Source organism: Vulpes lagopus, chromosome 2 (genome assembly GCF_018345385.1).
Source record: "Vulpes lagopus strain Blue_001 chromosome 2, ASM1834538v1, whole genome shotgun sequence".
NCBI classification, from domain to species: Eukaryota; Metazoa; Chordata; class Mammalia; order Carnivora; family Canidae; genus Vulpes; species Vulpes lagopus.
In genome coordinates this window covers 40,840,132-40,861,827 of record NC_054825.1, presented here as the reverse complement: position 1 = coordinate 40,861,827, position 21,696 = coordinate 40,840,132, and the positions used below count along the sequence as shown (strand labels likewise).

At 50.5% G+C, this 21,696-nt stretch overlaps 1 protein-coding gene and 1 long non-coding RNA gene across 7 annotated transcripts in view; one reads left to right on the top strand and one right to left on the bottom strand.

The window, feature by feature from the left end:
- The window catches only part of ARHGAP22 (Rho GTPase activating protein 22), a 136,257-nt gene that overhangs the window by 51,125 nt on the left and 63,436 nt on the right, over positions 1-21,696 (bottom strand). The window contains exon 1 of one of the 6 annotated variants that reach the window (XM_041745059.1): positions 13,109-13,252. The exons of the other annotated variants lie outside the window; for them this stretch is intronic. Coding sequence (XP_041600993.1) covers positions 13,109-13,160 — 52 coding nt within the window. The 5' untranslated portion in view covers positions 13,161-13,252. Of the gene's footprint in view, positions 1-13,108; positions 13,253-21,696 lie in introns of those variants that run through there. 6 annotated transcript variants of the gene reach the window in all.
- Positions 14,856-19,185, top strand: LOC121485047. Its single transcript, XR_005986187.1, has 3 exons — positions 14,856-15,269; positions 18,300-18,379; positions 19,138-19,185. It is a non-coding gene; the product is annotated as an uncharacterized LOC121485047 (long non-coding RNA).

Below are 21,696 nucleotides of genomic sequence, written 5' to 3'. Positions count from 1 at the left end.
CCCAGGGCCTGCGGCAACATAGAGAGGCTCAGAGCTAAGCCCGTGGGTCCCTCCTGGTACTTGGGACCTGTTGATGCAACACAGCAAGGATCACTGGCAAGTGCCCTGACCCAACGCCCCCAACCCTGCAGCACATTCTGAGCAGGTGCCACGGCCACGGCCAGGCCACGGCCAGAGGCTGACCGGGCATCCAGCTGGAAGAGGTAGCACGAAAGGGTGGCCCCCCCACACCTACCAACTGCATCTGCCCAACCCTCAACGGTACCTGGAGTACCTTGTCTGTCCTGCCTCTTCCTTCCGTTATACACCCAAGTATGGAGGTGCCATATGTGCTCTGCCACAGCCCAGCACAGCTCTGCACACAGAACCTGCCCTCGATCCAAAGGCACTAAACTAGATTGAAGTTAGAAGGTCTTGTTCAAAGCCAAGAACACAGGGGACCCCCGACTCAAGGGCCCACTGACATGCTGTGCGGCCCCAGGAAGGTCACTTCCTCTCTTTCAGGCTTTTTAAAAAACTCATCTGGAAAAGGAGAAGGTTTTTTTGGTGATCTCTGAGGACCCTCTGCTCACCCCTCAGAGTCCCTATGTTGTATCTCTAAGTACTGATGATGTGACCATTGGTCCTGAATGGTGGGTGTTTTCCTTAACCCTCCCCTGGGAGGCCTGCACTTGGGGAGAGCTTGCTTATTCCCCACGCTGAATTGGGACAAGGTAGGTAGTGGCTTGCCCATAGGCAGGTGGCCATGGCCATGGCCCTGAGGCTTCGCCAAGTTAGAAGGTGCTGGTATCTCCACAGTCCCTTCTGTGACAGGGGAAGGCACTATTTGGTGCTGGTAGGTACTCATCCCATACAGGTCCTCTTCCTATACAACCTCACTGCATCAGGGAGGGATAGCGGATGAGGCGCTGCCCATCTAGTTGGGGGACCGAGGCCCACGGCCCAGGTGCATGCCTGGGGGTGTGCAGGTCCACATGGGAGAGTCGGGACTTGATAGCAGGGTGCCTGGACCCTAAGATCACACCTGATGCACCCATACTTTGTACCCCAACCTATCAGGGGCTCACACGCTGCCCCAGTGAGCAATGTGCCCTGGAAGGGTGGCAGAGACCTCTCTCCATTTGACTGTCCTAACCAGTAAATGAAGGAAAATGACCTCATCTTAAAGATCTTTCCTTGCTCCCAAGTTCAGGGTCTCTCTTCCCCAAAAGTTGTTGATGGACACTGACTGAGTGGTGTCCAAAATCCTGAACGAAGGGACCAGGGCTAATCAGAACAGGCTGGCCCATAAGCCTATACCCAGGCCTGGGTATAGGGCCTGGGCCAGCCTGTTTCAGGCACTAAACATACAGTTTCAGGTACTAGATGATGGGGAATCTGGGGGTAGTGATGATTTACTAACTGGCATGGAAGTACTTCTGCGGTTTACAAACCTCCTAGCCTTTCTGGTGAGTGCCATCTGAATATGGGCCAAGGCTGCAGACCTCCTGGGCAGCTTAGGGAGGGCCCTAAGAAGGCCCTGAGAAGGCTGGGGAACAGGTGCAAAGGGCCTCACATGAGCTCCTGATCCACACCTTGTGCTCTGTCCTTGCAGAGACAGGCAACAGGCAGGCAGTGACCACTGTAACATTAGTGGCTGGGATGTACCCACTTGAGTCTGAAAAGACCGAACTGCCCCTGCTGTGGATGGTGAGCAGGGAGGGGGTGCCTGGTCGGCCACGTGACTGAACACCCCCTCCCATTGCTGGCATGGGCTCCTGGGTGCCTCCACCTGGGGAGCTGCCTGAGGAGGCAGTTTGAGAGTCCCAGCAGGCTCAGGGTCACCACAGCCCCTACCCAATCAGGAACTCCAACAGGAGCTGGAGGGGATGCAGGTCCTGTGTGTGACTGATCCTCGGAGAGGAACCTAGCCTAGCTGAAGCCACAAAGGAGAAGCTGCTGGTTTGTGATTGACCCCTGACTTTTTCCAAACCGATGTGACTGGGAGTATCCAGCTTTCTGTTCCAAGTTTCGTGGCTACAGGGTATGTGCCGCTTTTTGTTTTATTCTTGTGTGTCCTCTCTCCACTGCTGGCTGTCGAAGGGACCTAAATCCCATAGTAGTAAGGGAAAATAATGCAGAGTGCAGGCTGGGAGTGTAGACTGGTGCCAGACAGCCTGGGTTGGACTCCCAGTTCGGGGAGGTCTTGGGCATGGAACCACTGCCTGGCTCCTCAGCTCTAAAATGACATAAATAACAGAATCCACAAAAAGGCTACCATGCCGATTCAATGGATCCTGCATATAAAGTGCTTAGGCCAGGGCTTGGCACACAGTGAGTTTTATGTGTGTTATAAGTGTTTTCATATCAGCAAAGCAACACTGACCTCATCATTTTTTAGAATCTTACAGTGACCCTGAAGTGAAAGAATCATCTTTCCCATTATTGGGCATTTTCTTGTGTGCCAGCCATCCTCCATACAAAGGCTAATTTAATTCTACCTGTAGCACAACTGGCTGGCATATTTGATATTTCAATCTACAGACAAAAGTATCCCTCTGCGGCTTGGAGAAGGGACTTGACCTCAAGGCTGCACAGACAGCAGGTAGCACAGCTAAAAATTCAGAACCAAGTCCGCTCAACTCAAAGCTCCCTGAGCTTCCAAAATTTCAGACTGCCTCCCTGAAACCAAGCCCTCAAGCACTTTAACTCACCTCCAACTCACCACTTCACATCCAGGTAGTTCAGGTAAGAAAAACAAAGCCTAAACCAGAGAAGACCTAAGAACCACTCACATACCTTGGTATGACATGGCATCTCAGAAAGTCCCCTCCCCAGAGCACTGCAGCAACTTGATCTGTCTTGTAGATCCCTGAAAATGCCCCATTTACATAGCACTGTCATTATTTGACCTGACTCACTCAGTGGAAAAGCCCTATCTCCAGGGCATTTTGTGGTAATTCTTTATCATTATAGCTGTCTAATGCTGTGATACTAATTTGGGCAAATAAGGTAAACCAAACGGAAGATCTAGGGATGGAGAAATCCACCAGGGGCTTTGAAAAGCCCTGACCTAGGGGATCCCTGGGTGGCTCATTGGTTTAGTGCCTGCCTTCAGCTCAGGGCACGATCCTGAGGTCCCAGGATCGAGTCCCACATTGGTCTTCCTGCATGGAGACTGCTTCTCTCTGTCTGTGTCTCTGCCTCTCTCTCTCTGTGTCTCTCATGAATAAATAAATAAAATCTTAGAAAAGAAAAGAAGAAAAGAAAAGAAAAAAGAAACGAATAGCCCTGACCTATTGCTGGAGATCTAGAAGCCCAGGTACCTGTGCAGAGCTGTGCGGATGAGCAGGAAAGACCCGATCTCTCACTTCTGGCCAACTACTCACAAGCAGGGAGTGAAGACTAAGACAGTCATAAACTACCTGAGCACTGAAGGTACACTACAAGAAATTCTAAAGGGAGTCCTTCAGGCAAAATGAAAGAACATTATGTGGTCACTTGAATCTACACAAAGAAATAAAGAGCACCAATAAAGGTAACTATAATAGGTAAATATAAAAGATGGTATATATGTATTTTTGTAGCTTTTTTCCCCCTTCTATCTGATTTAAATGACAACTGCAAAAAGCAATACTTATAAAACTGTGTTATGGGCTTATAATGCATAAAAGGTGTAATCAGTATAATAATGGCACAAGGAAGGGGAGAGAGCAGACTATAATCCCTAGAACAATCATTAAGAAAATAACCTTAAAAATATAGCAGAGGAGCAAAAAGGAGGGGCACCTGGGTCACTCAGTCATGATCTCAGGGTCCTGGGATCGAGCCCCACATAGGGCTCCTTGCTTAGCCAGGATCCTGCTTCTCTCTCTCCTGCCCCTCTCCCCAATCATGCTCATTCACATGCACCCTCTCTCAAATAAATATATTTTTAAAGAATTTATTTATTTGAGGGAGAGAGAGAGCACGTATAAGCAGAGAGAGAGTAGCAGAGGCAGAGGGAGAAGCAGACTCTCTGCTGAGCAGAGAGCCCAATATGGGACTCGATCCTAGGACCCTGGGATCATGACCTGAGCTGAAGGCAGACACTTCACTGACTGAGCCACCCAGGTGTCCTAAAAAATCTTTCTTAAAAAAGAAACAAAAGGAAATTAAAATGATACAACAGAAAAATATCTATATGATATAAAAAGAAGGCACTAATAGAACAAAAAAATATGGCACATATAGAGAACAAATAGCAAAATGATAACATAAATCCATCTTTTCAGTAATTATATTAAATGTAAATGGATCAAAAAACAAACTATATCCTGTCTACAGGAGACCTATTTAGATTCAAAAACAAACAGGGTGAAAGTAAAATGATAGAAAAAGATATACCATGTAAACAATTCCCAGAAGAGAGCCTGAGTGGCTATACAAATAAGGGACAGAATAACTTTATGACAAAAATGTTACTGGAGAAAAAGATGAACAGTTTACAATGATAAAACAGTCAATACAGCAGGAAGGTGTAACAGTTATGAACATACGTCCCTTAACGGCAGAACTCCATAATTATGAAGCAAAAATGGACAGAATTGAAGTGGTATTCCACAATAATACTTGGGGATTTTAGTACTCTACTTTCAATAATGGATAGAACTAAGCAGAAAACCAGAAAGGAAACAAAAGACTTGAACAACACAAGGAACCAAGCAGCCCTAACTAATACCTATAGAACAACCCATCCAACAAGAACAGAGCACACCCTCAATCTTAAGGGCAAGTGGAAGGTTTTTCCAGGATGGACCATATGCTAGATCCTAAAGCACGCCTGAAACATTTAAATGCATTAAAGAAAACAAAATATGAATGTATGCTTATAGGTATAGATAGAGGATAAAATTAAATCAATAAGAAAAGGAGATTTGGAGAATTCACAAATAATGTGGAAATTGAAGAATTCACTCTTAAATAACCAAAGAAGAAATCACAAAAGAAATTTTAAAAACACTTTGGGTTGAACTGAAACGAAAACACAACATATCGAAACTTAAGGGGATACAGTGCTTAGAGTGAAACTTACAGCTATATATGCCCACATTATAAAAGAAGAGAGATCTCAAATCAATAACCTGGCCTTACATGCTTGAAAACTGGAGAAAAACCAAACCAAACCCAAATCAAACAGATGAAAGAAAATAATTAAGATTAGACTGGAAATGGTTTAAATAAAGACTAGAAAATAATAGAGAAAATTGAAAGAAAAAACACCAAAAGTTGATTTGTTGAAAGGATAACCACATTTGACAAACTTGGCTAGACTAACCAAGAAAAAAAACAAGAGAAGACTCAAATTACTAATATCAAGAATGAAACAGGAGACATCACTGTCAACCTTACAGAAATAAAAAGGATTATTAGGGAATAATACAAACAACTGTGTGCCAACACATGAAGTAACTTAGATGAAACAGAAAAATTCCTTGAAAGACGTAAACTACCAGGACCCACACAAGAAGAAATAGAAAATCTAAATAAACCTTTATGTAACAAAAGATTGAATTAATAACTACTCCCCAAAATGTTTCACTGACGAATTCTACTAGTCATGTAAAGAAAAATTATTACCAGTTTCACAGGCAAATTCCACCAAACATTTAAAATATTAAAACTAATTGTTCACAAAATTTTCCAAGAAATAGAAAAGACAAACGGCACAGTTCCCACCTCCTGTGCGGCCCGATTCCTCTGGTAACAAAAACAAGGTCAGTGCATGAAAACTACAGACCAACATTCCTTATGAATACACATACAAAAGTCCTCAACAAAATATGAGCAGGATACAACCCAAATGCTCACCAACTGATGAATAGATAAAAAAAAATGTGTCATACTCATAGCATGGACACTATATTTAGCCATAAAAAGGAATGATCCATGCTTCAACAGGGATGAACCTTAAAAACACTATGCGAAGTTAAGCCATTCACAAATGGCTGTATGTGGCATAAAATGAATTTATTGGTTGACTGGGGCTGCAGGAAAAAAAGGGGGGTTATCTTGGGAATGGGAAGTGACTACTAATGGATTTAGGGTTCCTTTTTGGGATAATGAAAATGTTCTAAAATTGGATTATGGTGGTGTTTGCATAACTGTGAATATTCTAAAACTTAATGAGTTGTACAGTTGAAAAGGATGAATTCTATATGTGAAATATATCTCATTAAAGCTGTTTTAAAAAGACTGTGGTGTTAGGATGTTTGGGGGAAGAGCCCAGCAAAAGTTGCGATTCAGACGAGGATATGCACCAGCTTGAAGCAGGTATGATAAGGAGAACTGTTTCAGGGATTCGCTGCACTGGGATGTCCCAGGGTTTGGTCCCAGCATTCCTGAAGTAAAGCCACCTTACAGGTGCAAGGCCCCACAGGCTAACAAACACAGCACCAGAAAACACAGCACCAGACATTTTCTTCCCCTCTCCGTTCAGGGCTTAGAGGATTCTTGAGCTGTGAGGGAGGCTTGCTGCCCTGATGGTCAGAGTCAGAGACTTCCAGCAACCCCAGGATTGGCTCCCCTCTGGGAGCCATGGATTTGTGTTGGTTAAATAGACCTGCTCATGAACTTCATCTAAGGGGGGCTGCTGACCTAAACTTGCAGCATCAAGCCCCCATCCTCTGCCCCCAGCGAGATGGCCACTGGCAAAGCCCCTGTCTGCACAGGTAGGAAGAGGCATGTGGTCTTCTTAACGCCTTGCTGTTAGGAGCACAGAACAGTTCTGGGTTTCCTCCAAGAACAGTCTGAGGTTTAAACGGACACGACCTTAGTGATCATCTAGTCTTGCCTATTTCTCTCTTTACAGAAGAGGAAACTGAGGTCCCAGGTGGTAACCCAGCTAAAAGGAGTGGATCTAGAATTACCAACGGGCCTTTCTGAGGTTAGCACTCATGCCTATCCCCGTTTACAGGTGGGGATGTAGAGGCTCAGAGAGGTGAAGGCTGGCCTGGGGTCTTTGGCCAGGAAATGGATACAAATCCTCTGCCTGAGGCTGGTTCCCTTTTTGAAAAACCCACAGCACTGCTGCTCAGGACACTTAAATGGGGAAGAGGTAACAAAGAAGGACACTTGTCGAAACAGAGTGGGACCCACGTAAACTGTAAGCTACAGACCAAAGGCTTTAGGGCTCTGAGGCATGAGCACAAGCCCTGGAGCAGGAGGCTCTAACCTTCTGACATGTTATCTGGCCTCATATCTGTCCTTGTCAAATCACCACTGTCTTCAAGGTCGGGTCAGACAACAAAGCTCCCAAACAGCCTGGCATCTGCCTGCCTTCTGAGAATCAAACAAAAGACAGAGCCTGCCCTGCCTTCAGGAAGCTTCCGGCTCATTTGATGAGAGAACAGATCTTATAAATGGATGCACATATATTTATGCTTTGTGATATGTTTCAAAGTTAAAATATAGAATAGCAAGTGAGCAAATAATAGGGGTTAGGGGCAGCCACTTAGGCCTAGACAAATGTTGGGGTCCCCAGGTCAAGAGCAGGGAGGGGCAAGGTGACTTCAGGCAGGGAAGAGCATGGGTGCTGAGAGCACTCCATGAATGCACCTGTCATCTCTGAGTGTGAGGAGGGAACAAGGAGATCCTGCAGGCAACCTGAGCAGGCACTGCCTGCTGCTGCAGAATATACTGGAGTGGAGACAGTGGGAAGACCCATCAGGAGGTGCCTGTAGCAGCCTGGGCAACAGGTAGGTGGCTGGACCAGGGTGCTGGCCTGGGATGGAGACAAGCAGAGGAACTCAGATATATCCTGGAAACAGAACTGGCAGGTGTTGGTGATGGGCAAATCATAGCAAAAGGACAAAAAGCCAGAGTTCAGATTTAGCCTGATTAGCTTCAGCCACTCTCAAGTCCAGGAGAACCCAATGGTGGGGTCAAGTGGTCTGGTGCCCAGAGACCTACACCTGCACTCTGCCAACGCCTCGGTCCTGGCACACCTCTGCAGGCCTCGAAAGCCCTTCCCTATTTTCTCTACTGGGTGGCTGCTCCTCTTATAAGACTCAGCTCAGGCATCGGCTGCCCTGGGCATTCTCTGAACCTCCAGGCCGGGTGGGATGACAGCCCTTCCAGAGCACCTTGGCTGGCTGTTCTCCTGGCGTTTCTTCTCAGCCTGCAGTGTCCCTGTGTGTCTCCTGGGTCTCCACCCAGCCAGACTATGAGCACCCAGAGTGGGGCAGAGCTGCACCCTCCCCAACTCTTTATTCTCAGGCTGAGTACAGGCCAGGTATGGAATGGGTATCCAAGAGATAACTGTTAAATGGCCAGATAGAAGCCCAGATGGCAGCTGTCTATTAGCAATCTTGGAAGATTTTATAAAAAATGGGAAAAAAAAGAAAAATGCGACCTTCTCCAGAACCAGTTCTACTACTTCTACCCAATGACAGCCTCACCTCTCTCCAGGACAGAGCACACCCAACCCTGCAGGGTGCCCAGCCTGGCCCACTGGCCTCTGTGCCCAGGCCACCAGGTCCCCCAACAAGCCCTCTGTCCATTAGGAAAGGGGCATGGAGGCCACGCACAGCAGAGTGGTACGCGTAGTGGCACTGGACTCTCCCAACAGGGTGGCCACTGGGGTCCCCTGGGGGTCTGGCAACACGAACAGGCAAAGGTGAGCATGACTGTCTCTTCCAGCTGTATTCCATGCACTGAGCACAGATTCTCTGCAGGGCACAGAGGTGACACAATTGCCAGCTAAGGCTGACAGACCCAGACCAACCAGGCACTGAAAGGAATGAAATGAACTGGGGCTGTGGGCCAGGGGTTCAGAAGCAGCTCCAGGTACAGCCCACCCTCCCCATGGTTGCCACCTCTTGGGCCTGACTAAAGGCTCTAGGAGAGGGTGTGGTGCATGCAGGGACCAGGGACAGGGGGAAGTCCAGTTGTGTGTCTGGGTGGTTGGCAGGGGGTGGGGTGTATGTGATGCCAGCAAGGCTAAGAAGATGGACTTTCTTCTGTGGGCTCTCTGGGCTGAGGCAGTTGGAGGAGGGACAGTGTGATAGGAGCTGTGCATGGGATGCTGGCCTGGGCAGTGGACCAGAATGAGCAAAGACGAACTTGGGATGACCAGCCAGGAAGCCAGGTGCAGGCAAGATGCCGAGGGTCTGCACAGGCATCATGGGATGCCTTGGGGCAGTGGTGGGGACAGTGCCTTGGGCAGGATCACAGGAGTTGCCAGCCTTTGATCAGGGGAAATGAAGCAGGCAGGGGTGGGATCCAGGAAACTGAAAGAAGGGGCAGGTGAGTGCATAGGACTCCAGCAGAGTTCTGGATTTATAGGCTAAAGATGGGCACTGCAGAGGTTGGGATGGGGACAAAGGATTTAGGGGGCTGCTTACTGAAAAGCGCGCACAATTATCAGGGTCCTTAGTGAGATTTCTGGGAGAGACTTATAAACAGAGTGCAGAAGATGAATTGGAATTCCCAGCTGAACTTGGTGCATTAAAGAGGGCAGGGCCAAGAGGAGCTAGAAGGGCAGGGCAGGGGCAGCCTCAGTGGGGAAGGAGGAGGGCAGAGATGGGTCACTGAGCAGGCTCCCAAGTGCTCAGAGCACCAGGACTGCTCACCAGGTCCAGCACAGGGGGCAAGGAGATGTCCACGGGGAGAAGGGGGAGGCAGGGAGGCCGACTGCTCACTGGTGTTGGAGAGGAGACAAGGGCGGGGCTTGTGGTGTACACAGGGGCAAGAAGCTGGTTTTTAGAACATGTTCTGATGAGTGACTTGGACAGGTTTGTGGGCTGACAAGGAGCCAGCAGAAGGGAAGATGGGGCTGATGGGGAGAGAGGGGACATGACAGTGGACAAGATCCTGGAAAACAGAGGAGGGCTCCCAGTGCTGAGAACAGCAGGAAGGGTGAATTTGGGGATGAAGATGCAGCAGGGGGCCAGTGTACCTCAAAGTACACTGATTTGCCCTGATTGCCCCCCACCCCACCCCAGCCTTGAACAAAAGCTGCTTCAGTGTGGTATTCCGGGACCACTTCTTCCTCTAAGTCTCAGGCTTGGACCACAAGACAAAGTAGAAAAAAATGAAACTTGCCATTAAACAGACCCACCCTAGAGCTCTACATGGTGGAAGCATCTGGAAACATTGCCTAGAAACAATGAAATCAAAGTATTCTCAGAGTTCAGATCAAGCACATCTGCCCTCTGCTTTGAGGAGGGGTAATCCTTCTCCACACATCAGATCCTGCCCACTGAACTTTTGGGCTTCTCCAAGAGCACCAGGGACCCGGGACTGCCCCCATTTGCAGCGATCCGTCTTGTGTGTGATAGTTAAGTGTGATTAAGATCACCACAAATCATGTCCGAAACGCATCTGTAGCAATCCCTCCTCGGAACCACAGTGCCCACCCGAGGCTCTGCAACTAGTGGGTGAGCTGTGTTTCCTGCAGGGAATACCAGGCTCTGGATATAGAGGCATGATGACTAGATCCACCGTGGTGACTCTGGCACCTGGGAGATGTCTGAGGCTCTCTTCAAGGGCTTGATTATTTGAGCTTTTCCGCTTTACCCAGTACAGTTTCACACAGGGACAACATAGTCAAATATTCTGTTCTAAAAGTTTTGCTTCATAAATATCCAACAATGAAATCCATTAACAACAGCTATTGTCTTGGGAGATTTTAAATTACATCAATGACTAATAGACTCTCTTTCAATCTTTTCTTTTCTTTTTTTTTCTTTCAATCTTTTCTTAAATGAAATAGCCACACACATTTCTAGTCTGGAAAGTCAGAAAGCTCCCTGCCCAGGTAGTCGCAGCAGCTAAACACACAACACACGCCCTGGAAAAAGAGGCATCACGTCACAGCTATGACAACTGAGTCTGTTTCATGTTTAAGGTAACATTTCTCAAAATGTGTCCAAAGATGTGGGTGCTGAGGTGCTCCATGGAAAGTAGGTTCCATGGGTGAAGGTTTGGAGACTGTAGTACCTACAATCCACCTGACTTAGAGATACACAGTGGCACCATTGGGTTAAAAGCACTGAGAAGTCTCATAGTGAAAAACCTTTCAAATACTGATAACTCATGATTTCCAAGATTATTTGATGAGGGGGAACCACTCCTCCCCCTCCCAGTTTATGGCAGAATTCATTTTTGCACAATGGTCCAAACTGTTCTGGCCTAGTCAGATTTGGCCAGATTTATTAAATGAGGCAATAACACTTAAACATTTTGGAGACTACATTTAAAAAACCAAATATCTGCCTTCCTTGAACCACAGGAAATCTCTCTTGCCTGGCAGTGGTGGGCTGGCCACCCATTCTAGACAGGGCAAGCAGTTGTGCGTCACAGTGCTCCCTGTCCCCTCTCCCTCTAGACTTGGCCAGTTTTGTTAATTTACAGGGATTGGGGGGACGATGTGGGCTGGACTGGGTCTCTGGCCGCAGGCTGCTGGGGCTAGCTGTGACTCCAGATGGGGGGTGGGGTGCCAAGCGGGGAAACACTCCTATATCAGATGGGTTCCTCACCTGGATGGGTGTAGTAAGGGCAACCACAGCCCCAGAAGACAAAGCTAGAAGGAGATGCCCCTGGCCCCCTTTTAGGGCTGCTCACTGAGCATGTACCCTCCCTAACCAATGCCGAGCAAATCCACCCTGGCTTCAGAGACCCGGCCTCCACCCCTTGCCCTGTTTCCTGAGAAGGGTCAGGCAGGATGGGGCCTAAACAGCCCTAGTTCAGCCAGCCCCCAGGGAAATCCTAGCTGTGCTCTCTCTGACCTGCCCTCAGCCAGCTTGCAGCAAAGTCTGCCTTCTGGGTCCTACCACTGCCCAGGCTCCTGGAATAGTCAAGACTCACTCTCAGTCCCCTCCCTCCAAACAAAAAGCCACACAGACAAAATTCTTTTTCTTCTTTTCAAAATCAAGCGCTAAGAAAACTGTTGCTTTAGGCAATGAGAGCTGTGCAACTAGTCACATTTCCTATTTGGTTTTGGCTGCAGAGAGTCTCAAGCACAGACTATTCTTTTGAAAAGATTTTTATTTATGACAGACGGGGGGTGCGGGGGAGACAGGCAGAATGAGAAACAGGTTCTGTGCAGGGAGCCCAACGCGGGACCCGATCCGGCACTAGGCCACTCCGGGATCGCGGCCTGAGCCTCCCTGAGCCGAAGGCAGATGCTCACCTGCTGAGCCACCCAGGTGCCCCGCGCAGAGTATCTTAGGGCCAGAGTAGCTGGGCTCCTTTCTCTCTTGGCTCGGTGAGTTCTGTTCAAATGTAGAATCCTGTTCGGTTTTTAAATTATGTCTGTTTGCTATATGCTATCTCAAAGCCTTTGTGAAATAAACCTGCACATTCGTGGCATCATTATCAACTGACAAGAACCCTTCAAGCTGCTTGACAGTCGTGCCCTGATCTGGATCCAGAATATATTTCTCAAGGAACCAGTCCTCGAGGCCCCTCTGTTGAAGCCTGCACTGACCTTGTGGTTCCCATACAAGGCGCCTGGTCTTGGCGGTCACCCGGGGAGGTCGGTCCCGAGGGCCTGTGGGTCTGCGCGCCGCGGGGGCGGGGGCGGGGGCGGGAGGCGGCGTAGGAGGGGTTGAGGGGCAGGTGAGTCGGGGAAGCGCCGCGACGCGCCTGGCGGCCAACAGGGGTCGCTCGGCCGCTCGGCCGCTCGGGGCGGGGGGCGGGGGGCGGGGGGCGGGAGCGCGGCGGCCTGGCGGGGGCAGGGCCTCGGGTGGACGCCCCCCGCCCCGCCGTTCCGCCGCGGCAGGTGCGACCCTGAGTCGGGGGCCCTGGGCCCAGGGCTGCGGGAGGGGCGCCGGCGGCACGGACGCCCCCTCGGCGGGTACGGGGCCCGGGAGGCCCGGAGGGCGCCGCGCCCCCCGCGCCCCCCGCGCCCCCCGCGCCCCCCGCCGCCCCCGCCCGGGACCCCCGCCCCCCCCGCCCCGGTCCCCGCCCCCGCCCGCCCCGCCCCGGTCCCCGGTCCCCGGACGCGCGCCCCGAGGTCCCGACAGTCCCGAGGACTCGCGGCCGCACCCGAACCGTCTGGGGCGGCGGCAGGCGGCGGGCGGCCGCGGGCAGGTGGCGGCCGAGGCCCCGAACCGGCTCTGGCCCCGGCGGGAGCGCGCCCGCGTACCTCTGGGCGCCGGCAGGTGTCGCCTCCAGTCCCGGCAGCAGCACAGCCCCATGGCCGCCGTCCGCGCCGGGCAGAGCGCGCCGTCGGGCAGCAGAAGCGCGGACTGCGCCAGCCGAGCCGCCCGCCCGCCCGCCGCTGCCCCTTACCGGCCCGCCCCGCCCCGCCCCGCCCCGCCCCTGCCCGGCCCGGCCCGCCCCTGCCCCGCCCCGCCCCCCGCGGCGCTCCCGCCAGGGGCCGCCAGGGGGCGCCGTGGGGGACCCAGAGGCCTCCGGCCGCCCCCTCCGCGCGCCGCGTGACCTCCCGGGCCCCCGGGGCGGCGGGCGCCCCTCGCCGGCTCCCTCGCCGGCTCCCCCGCCGCCCCGCCGCCCCGCCGCCGACGCCCTCTCCACCCGGAAAGCGAGGGCAGCGGCACCGTCTGGGGCGCCAGCGCGAACCGAGGGTCGGGCCGCACCAAGCCGTTTGGGCACTGGCGTCTCCGCGGCCGTCAGTCGGAGTCCGCGCCGGCCCGGCCCGCCGCCCGGGGACGCGCTGAGCCGCTGCCGTGGGCCCGCGGGGCACCCACAGGGACCGCAGCCCCGGGCCGCGCGTGCGTCTGGCCACGGCCAAGCGGTGCTGAGGATGCGGGCAAAGGGGTAGCTCCGGCGCGACGGTCCTAGGGAGCAGAGGCCGCTCGCTCACAGGAGACGCCGGGGCACCCGCGGGGATGCTCGCCCGCGAGCCGGAGAGCACCTGCACGGCGGTCCCGGCTCCGCGTGTGTGTCCGTCGCAGGGGGCTACCGGACACCGGCATCTCCGTGGCAGGAGGATCCAAGCCGGGGCCGCGGCTGTCTGAGTCTAGGACGCAGCACTCCGCAAACACGCACCTGCGCGATGCTACTGGCCTGTCCCCCTGCGGGCGGCACCCTCGGGGGCTCGGGCCTAGAGAGGCCTATGGGGGGACGAGGAACGCAGATGGCGACTAAAGGACGGTGTCACTTCCGCGCGTGGGCAGCGGTCTAGTTTCTTAAAAGGAGGCGCATTTACATATCGTGCGGTTAGACGCCAGGTTCTTTCTCAGCCCCTCAGTTCCCGGGATCTGTTCCTTCCCTTAAAGGGCCGCGGTGAGCCTCTGACGGCCTCGGCTTCCCTGCGGGTTTCTCCCTTGCACCCACCTGGGGGACACGGAGGTGATCCAGGAGGAAGGCAGCTGCCAGGCCAGGCTGCCTGTGCCAGAGCGGAAGAGTCCAGCAGGGCGAGGGGCAGACGGGAGGAAAGACCCGGCTAGAGCAGAGAAGGGTTTCCCAGCAGTCAAGTCTCGCTCAAAGGAGACATTCACAAAGGGGCAGGCCTCTGCCTCCCTCTCCTTAATCTCCAGAAAGACGAGGAGGATGAGGCTCTTTCCGGGAGAGAGAAGGGTTGTCCTGCACTAGATCTGGAAAGAAAGATGTTTTCATTTCATGACACGTAGGTGGGGGTTACAAAGAAGGAGCGAGTGAGAAAAAAACGGAGAAACCTGACTTCTGGTTGCTGCCAAGTCATTTTAAACAGCTTTAGCACCAGGCAAGATCACTTAGTCACAGCAGGCTTAATGAGGCCCCAGGAATTCCAAGCTGGAGCTCCCTGCATTCAGGGAGAGCATGTGCGGGGAGTGAGCCCCCGGGTGATTGTCCAACGGCCAAGTCCTACGTTTGGAAAGCAAGATTTAAAAGAAAACATCAGAGCGGCCATTGTGGGCTGCTTGTTTATCTTTCTAAGAGGAAGTAGCAAAGCAGGATCATTTCAAATGAGCCTATTATAGAGGGTCAGCATCCCCATTGAACAGTTCAAATATATTTTGGATACTCGACTTTTCAAAGTGACTTTGAATATCAACTCCCAGGACAGTTTAGGAGATAGAAAGCAAGGCAAGAACTTCTACCAGTATTGCCCTTGCTTCCAAACATTTTAATTCCTGATTATTCGTTCTCTTTTTATAGTTTTCTAGTTATGTGTCTATTCCTTAAAAGGGAAGACGAAGTGACATTCACTATATGCTTCCTACCAGGTGTCAGGCAATTCACAAGTGCTAATGTCGCAGGTACCATAGGACAATCCTATGAGGTAGATGACATTAGATTCAACTTACAGAGGAAGAAACAAGAGTTCAGGGAAATGAAGAAACTTGCCCAAGACCAAGGAAGCGGTAAGTGATAGAACCAAGATGGATGAATGAATAGATGGGTAGGTGGGTGGGTGAGTGAGTGGGTGGATGGATGGATGGGTAGGTGAGTGGGCAGATGGGTGGGTGGGTGGATGAATGGATGGACAAGTGGGTGGGTGGATGGATAGATGGATGGCATTTCCTCATTTAGGCATAGAGTTATGGGATACAACTGGAAAAGCACATACTGAGCATGGGATTTGCCTGAAAAAAAAAAACCAAACTCCTTGAATATAGCTCTGTCCCCTGAATTGATCATGACTCCAAATCATCCTGAATTGAGCCCAAACATCAAGATCACTCAGTACTACAAGGCTCTAGATGAGCTTAAGCCACCCCACTTCGGAAGAGTAGTCGGGATAATAGGGGGCTCTGAGATCTCTTTCTGAGCTGAGAGGCCAACATCCTGCACATGACAGGGAAGCAGAGCCAGAATCTGAGGCTGGGTTTCTTTCTTTCTTTCTTTCTTTCTTTCTTTCTTTCTTTCTTTCTTTCTTTCTTTCTTTCTTTCTTTCTTCTTTCTTTCTTTTTCTTTCTTTCTTTCTTTCTTTCTTTTTCTTTCTTTCTTTCTTTCTTTCTTTTTTTAAGATTATTTATTTATTTATTCATGAGACACACACACACACACACACACACACACAGAGAGAGAGGCAGAGACACAGGCAGAGGGAGAAGCAGGCTCCAGGCAGGGAGCCCAATGCCAGACTCGATCCCAGGTCTCCAGAATCATGCCCTGGGCTGAAGGCAGCACTAAACCTCTGACCACCCAGGCTGGTCTGAGGCTGGGTTTCCAGTGAGTGCAGTGGGCTCTGGGAGGAAGATTTGGTGCAAATTTGGAGGACAAAGTCCCTGTGAAGTTGGAACTACCCCCATCCACCCAGAGCTCCGCCTTCTGCTGCTTATTTCTATTTCAAAGTGAGGATATGGGGTTGTCTAGGAAGGATGCTGCTATTGCTGCTGGGATCCTGGCTTTATGCAGCCTGAGCTCCTAGTTCTAGAAATGCCCTAGGCCATTAAGGGATTTGCTTAGGAAACTCAGGCGCTGGTCCTTATACCTCTCTGTAGGGTCGGGTTGCTCCTCCCTGAGATACCCAAGACACTCTCATGGTACCATCTCAAGGTGTGAGCCCAGCCTTGGGCAGCCCACGGTAACAGAAGAAATGGGGTCATGGCACCCTAGTCACAGGAATAGCTTTGGGGGATATGATGATCATTCATTCATGCATCCATGTACCAAACTATGATTGAGCACAACTGAACACCTGAGAAAGTCCAAGGCCTGAGCTCTGTGGAGGCCAAGACGACACCCTGAGAGCTCTGCAGGAGACAGTGACTCAGTGCTGAAGAAAGTCAGGAAGGGCTCTACAGAGCAGAGGTTTTTGAGATGAGCACTGAGACATGAAGAGGAGACCAACTCCTCAAGGGATGGCATAAGAATGGTCCTCCAACAAGGTAGTGCTGTGATCATGTTGAGGAGCTAGATTCTAGGGTAGGACAGTGCAGCAGGCCATCTAGGGTAGGGGAAAATGAGGCAGCCTGTGGTCCTGACTCATCAGCCTGGCACTGGCCTGAAGTGGGGACCAGAAAGGCGCGACCGGGACAGGAAGAAGCTAAGAAGCAAAAGGCAGTCACATGAGAGCTACAAGGCCTGGATGCAGCAAGAAGAGGAGAGGGAGACCAGGTAGGATGTGTGACCCTGGTGACCACACCTCCCAGGTCTCCCACCTGTGTGCTCTTTCCCCTTGAATTTGACCTGCGTTAAGCAACAGGTGACAGCAATGACTCTGGGCCAGCGCTGGGTGTAAATCCTAAGAAGTCTTGGCAGCTTCTGCTGCTGTGAGCAGGGGAACTGCCCTGAACCTGCCACGCTCTAAGCAGCCCAGCCTTAAAGTGCAAAGAGACCACAGGGAGGGCCAAGGCTAAGGCCAGCAGCCTCTTCTTTCAGCCCTGTGAGTGAGGTCACCCTGGAAATGGATCCTCCAGCCCATATACGGAGAGCCCAGATGAGCTGAGCCTGCTGAGCCCTGCCCACACTGTAGAATAGTGATCAAATAAGATGTTCTAAGTCACTAACCTTCGCGGTAGTTTGTTATGCAGTAACACAACTGAACATGGAGAGTAATACATAATACTTGAGAGCCAACACTGTCTGGCTATGCCAGCGCGCCGGGCTAAGAGCTCGACATTCCATTAGAATTCAGAGCCAACCTCCGCGTTAGGTATGGTCGTTATTTCCACTTTAAGGTGGAGGACCCTGAGGCACAGAGAGTTAACGTAATTTGCATTAGATCACACAGCTAATTAGTGTCTGAGATCTAACCAGCCTGTCTTGCTTGGGAGCCTGAGCTCTCTGGGAGATATTTTGGAGGGCAAAGGGACAAGAGTTGGTGTTGAATTCACTGCCCCATGGGTCTAAGGTATATCTGTAGGTGAGACGGGTTAGAAAAGACAGCTCCTGTGAAGGGCTGGACCACATCTGGCAGGAAAACCATGGGAGGCTCATTGCTCTCTTAGCTTTTCAGAGTCAGGGCTACTTCCTGGCGGCCCTGGCACCTGTAGAAGGGGCTTCTTGAAGACAAAGGCACTCTGTAGACAGTGTGTCACAAATCTCACTCACGCTGGCACTAGCATCTCATTTCACGTACACAACAGCTCAGTGTTGGTGAGCACGCTCCTTTCACAGGAGAGGATATGGACACCCACTCAGGCTATGGGAGTTCTCAAGGTCACACAGCGGGAGGGTGGGAGAGCCCACACTGGAATCTGGGGCAGTCTGACAACCACAGGTCACCTTCCTAAAAACCGGACCCCTGCCTCCTGCCTCCAGGAGGTATAGGTCTCCATCTAGGCTGCCTCCCCCTCTCATTGTCTCCTCCCATCATAGTTCTGATCTGTGTTAGGATTTTGGCCAAAATCCAGGGTGCACACACCATGTATATACCACCAAGATGCAAAGACATTCTAGAACTGGAAAGACTTTACAGTTGAGTACAACTTCTTCACTTTTCATAGGAAATCTGAGGTCCAGAGAGGCTAGATCCACCCCACATCAAGCATTTCTTGCGGGCCTGCTTTGTGCCATGCACTGAAAGGTAAGTTAGTGACAAGTTAAGGCTATCTCCAGTCAGTTTCAGTTTTTGCTCTGAAACAAACAGATCTGCAGAAAAGATAAGCAGAAGGGAAGCTGCTTACCCATATCTCAAAATGTGTTTTGTGCACTTTTCCACAGTGCACAGAAGCTAACTGATTTGGAATTAAATATCTGATTAAACATGGTAACTAGCACCCCTCTTCCCATATTATCCATTGTCAACAACATTGCCTTTGCTATTCACTTTACAGACTCATTGTTCTGGTTTCTTTTTTTAAAATAAAGTATGTGACTCTGGGGGAAATGGAAGTCTGTTTGAAGCAGGCCCACACTGCTTTGTGCTAGAAAAGGCTATTGATTCCATAAGGATGGGTCTGTTTTTCCTTTCTTTTAATGAGATTTAACTTCCATTTCTCTTTTTCCCTTTGGCTGCCAGGAAGCTCAGGGAAAGTGCGAAGTTTGGTGTTGGCAAATATGAAGGCCCTAAAGTAGGTCCTCATAACCATGCCTTTGTGTCCTTGTTTTGCTTTTCTACTTGTTTTTTTTTTTTTTTTTAAAGCAAACTCTATCCCCAACATGGGGTTCAAACTCATGATCCCAAGATCAAGAGGTGCATGCTCTACTGACTGAGCCAGCCAAGCACCCCTGCTTTTCTACTTTTATTTGCATTCTCTTGGATCCTTAATTTTTTAATTCTTTTTCTTTTTGATCCTTAATTTTTAAAATAATTACTATTGTGTTATCTTCATTTTATTCTAGGTGTCTCATCAGAAGCCATCTCAAATCCTTTGTGGAATAACATGGGAGTATAAGCGAATAATTGAATATAATATATTCTACTTTATTTATTTTTTTTATAGAGTCTTTATTTTTTTTTAATTTTTATTTATTTATGATAGGCACACAGTGAGAGAGAGAGAGAGAGAGAGAGAGGCAGAGACATAGTCAGAGGGAGATGCAGGCTCCATGCACCGGGAGCCCGACGTGGGATTCGATCCCGGGTCTCCAGGATCGCGCCCCGGGCCAAAGGCAGGCGCTAAACCGCTGCGCCACCCAGGGATCCCAATATATTCTACTTTAAACCAAGATCAGTAAACTTTTTTTAAGAGGTAGTTCACAAACATATTTAAACCCTGTATGCCATATGGTCTCCATAGCAGCTACCCAACTCTGCCCTTACAGCATGAAATCAGCCATAGACCGCACAGAAATGAATGGGTGTGGCTGGGTTTCAATATAACTTTATTTGCAAAAGCAGGTGGTAAGCCAGAGTTGGCCTGTGTGTTTTTGTAGTTTGCAGCCCTCCACCTTAAAAGAATTTTAGAGCATTGAGAAATTGTTTCCTATTAAGTTGGGAAGTACTTGGCTTAGAAAAAAGTGAATTCCCGTCTCTAAGAGGTGGGAATTCTGTCCAAGACGGCTAGTTTCTACTTCTGGGTGACAGATTAGGGCAACACAGCTGCACAAACTGGACAGTTGGCTTTTGAGAGGGGTGTGCAGTGCTGGGGAGCAGTCGGTCTCTGCCAGAGTGGGCTCTGAAGTCTGCTAGCAGGAGTCCATTCTCCTGCACATTTGCCATGCTCACTCCTCAAGGGAAGGGGTCACTGGGGGGCAGGGCCCCAGAGGTGCCAGCCTGGTTCCCCAGCTCTGGCCAGTGGGTCTTCAGCTGCTGTGAACGTTGTTCATGGAAGGAATGTGTCTGCGGCTCCAAATTCCCACAAAGACAAGGGGGATCGTTGGGGAGAGATTCCTGGGCCACATTTTTTCTTGCTGTTCATGTGGCCTGCAGCCATTGAAGTTGGCCAGACTGCCCAGAGAAGGATTTTACAAAGCCCATTGTCTTTTCCTGGAGTCTCACCCCCCACCCCTGCCCCCACCTGCTCTTTCTGCCTTTCTTTCTTTCCTCTGCCACCCCCAGCAGAAATGTAGCATGGGAAAGGCGTGGCCACAGCCATGGCCCTGGGGGCTTTTGTCCCCTGCCTGGGGGGCTGGACACCTTCAGCAGTACCTCCTCAGGTGAGACTGTGACATCAGGTCTCTCCACACAGTCGGGGCTGAAGATGGTCTCAGCTGCTTGACCAGGAGTTAGCAAGCGGGATTGTGCTTCCATAAGAAGAGCGATGCATATTGAGCACCTGCTGTATACCAAGCACTGTTCTGAGCATTCTACATATATTAACTCAATCTCCAGAAGAATCCTATTATACACACACTTTACTGATGGGGAAACTGAAGCACTGAGAAGCTAATGATTTACGTGGGGGTCTCACAGCTAGTAAATGGAAGAGACAGGCCTCATGACTCTCATCTGTCACTTCAAGTGTGTAGTGATTCCCTTAGCTCAGCATCTCATTTACAGATCCTTCCTGATGGTGCATCTCCACAGGGAGAGTAAACCTCCAGTAGGCAAAGTATTTGCATAGATGGGAACTTCATACCTTCTAGGCTCCCAGCATCCACATGTGCCACAGAAAATGAAACCCGTCACCATGAGCTGGCCCACCTGGTTATCTGGTCCACCTAGCTAGAGGCATGGCACTGTCAACTAGGGGTTAACTCGCCCTTCTTGCTGCTGTCACCATTGCTGCTGTGGCTGCTGACAGTGCAGCAGAGGGACCTCAGTGGGTGAGCCTTTGAGAGTTTGCACTGTGCCAGGCCCTAAGTTTGGTGATTTACATGCAATGTACATTACTGACACAACAACCCTGAGAATGAATGCTGATAACCCCAAGTTGCAGATAAGAAAGCGAGTTCATTAATCAGGTAATTAATGCTCTCTACTGTAACAAACAACTGCAAAATATCAGTGGCTTAACCCTATAAACGCTCTTTCTTGCTGCGGTCAGCGTCTTGTGTAGAGCCACATGAAGGGGAGAAGGGGGGGTGTCTCTGCTCCATGTGGTCACTTGGGGACCCAGGCTCCTTCTAGGACCTTGATGTCCTCCTCTGGATCCTCTCCATCTGTTTGCCAGAGGACGGGAATAGGGGGCAGGGAGACCTCAGAATTTTCGGGGCTGAGAGCAGCCTATACAGGCACTCCCACCCACATTCAATTGTCCAGAGCTCAGTCATGTGACCTGTCTTACTGGATGGGAGGCTGGGAAATAGTTTATTTGCATGGCCATAGGAAAAGGAAACAGGTTTGGTTGAACCCCTGGGGTTCGGAAGGGTGAGGTGCCATGAGAGGCCATCAGGTGATCTGATGCCCAAGCTTGTATTTTGCCACCATAGTGAAACAGTTGCCAAAGCTGTCTGAAGTGAGTTCCAACCTCCAACATCTTGGAAGACCCTTGGTCCTTCAGTAGGGGCGATGAATGG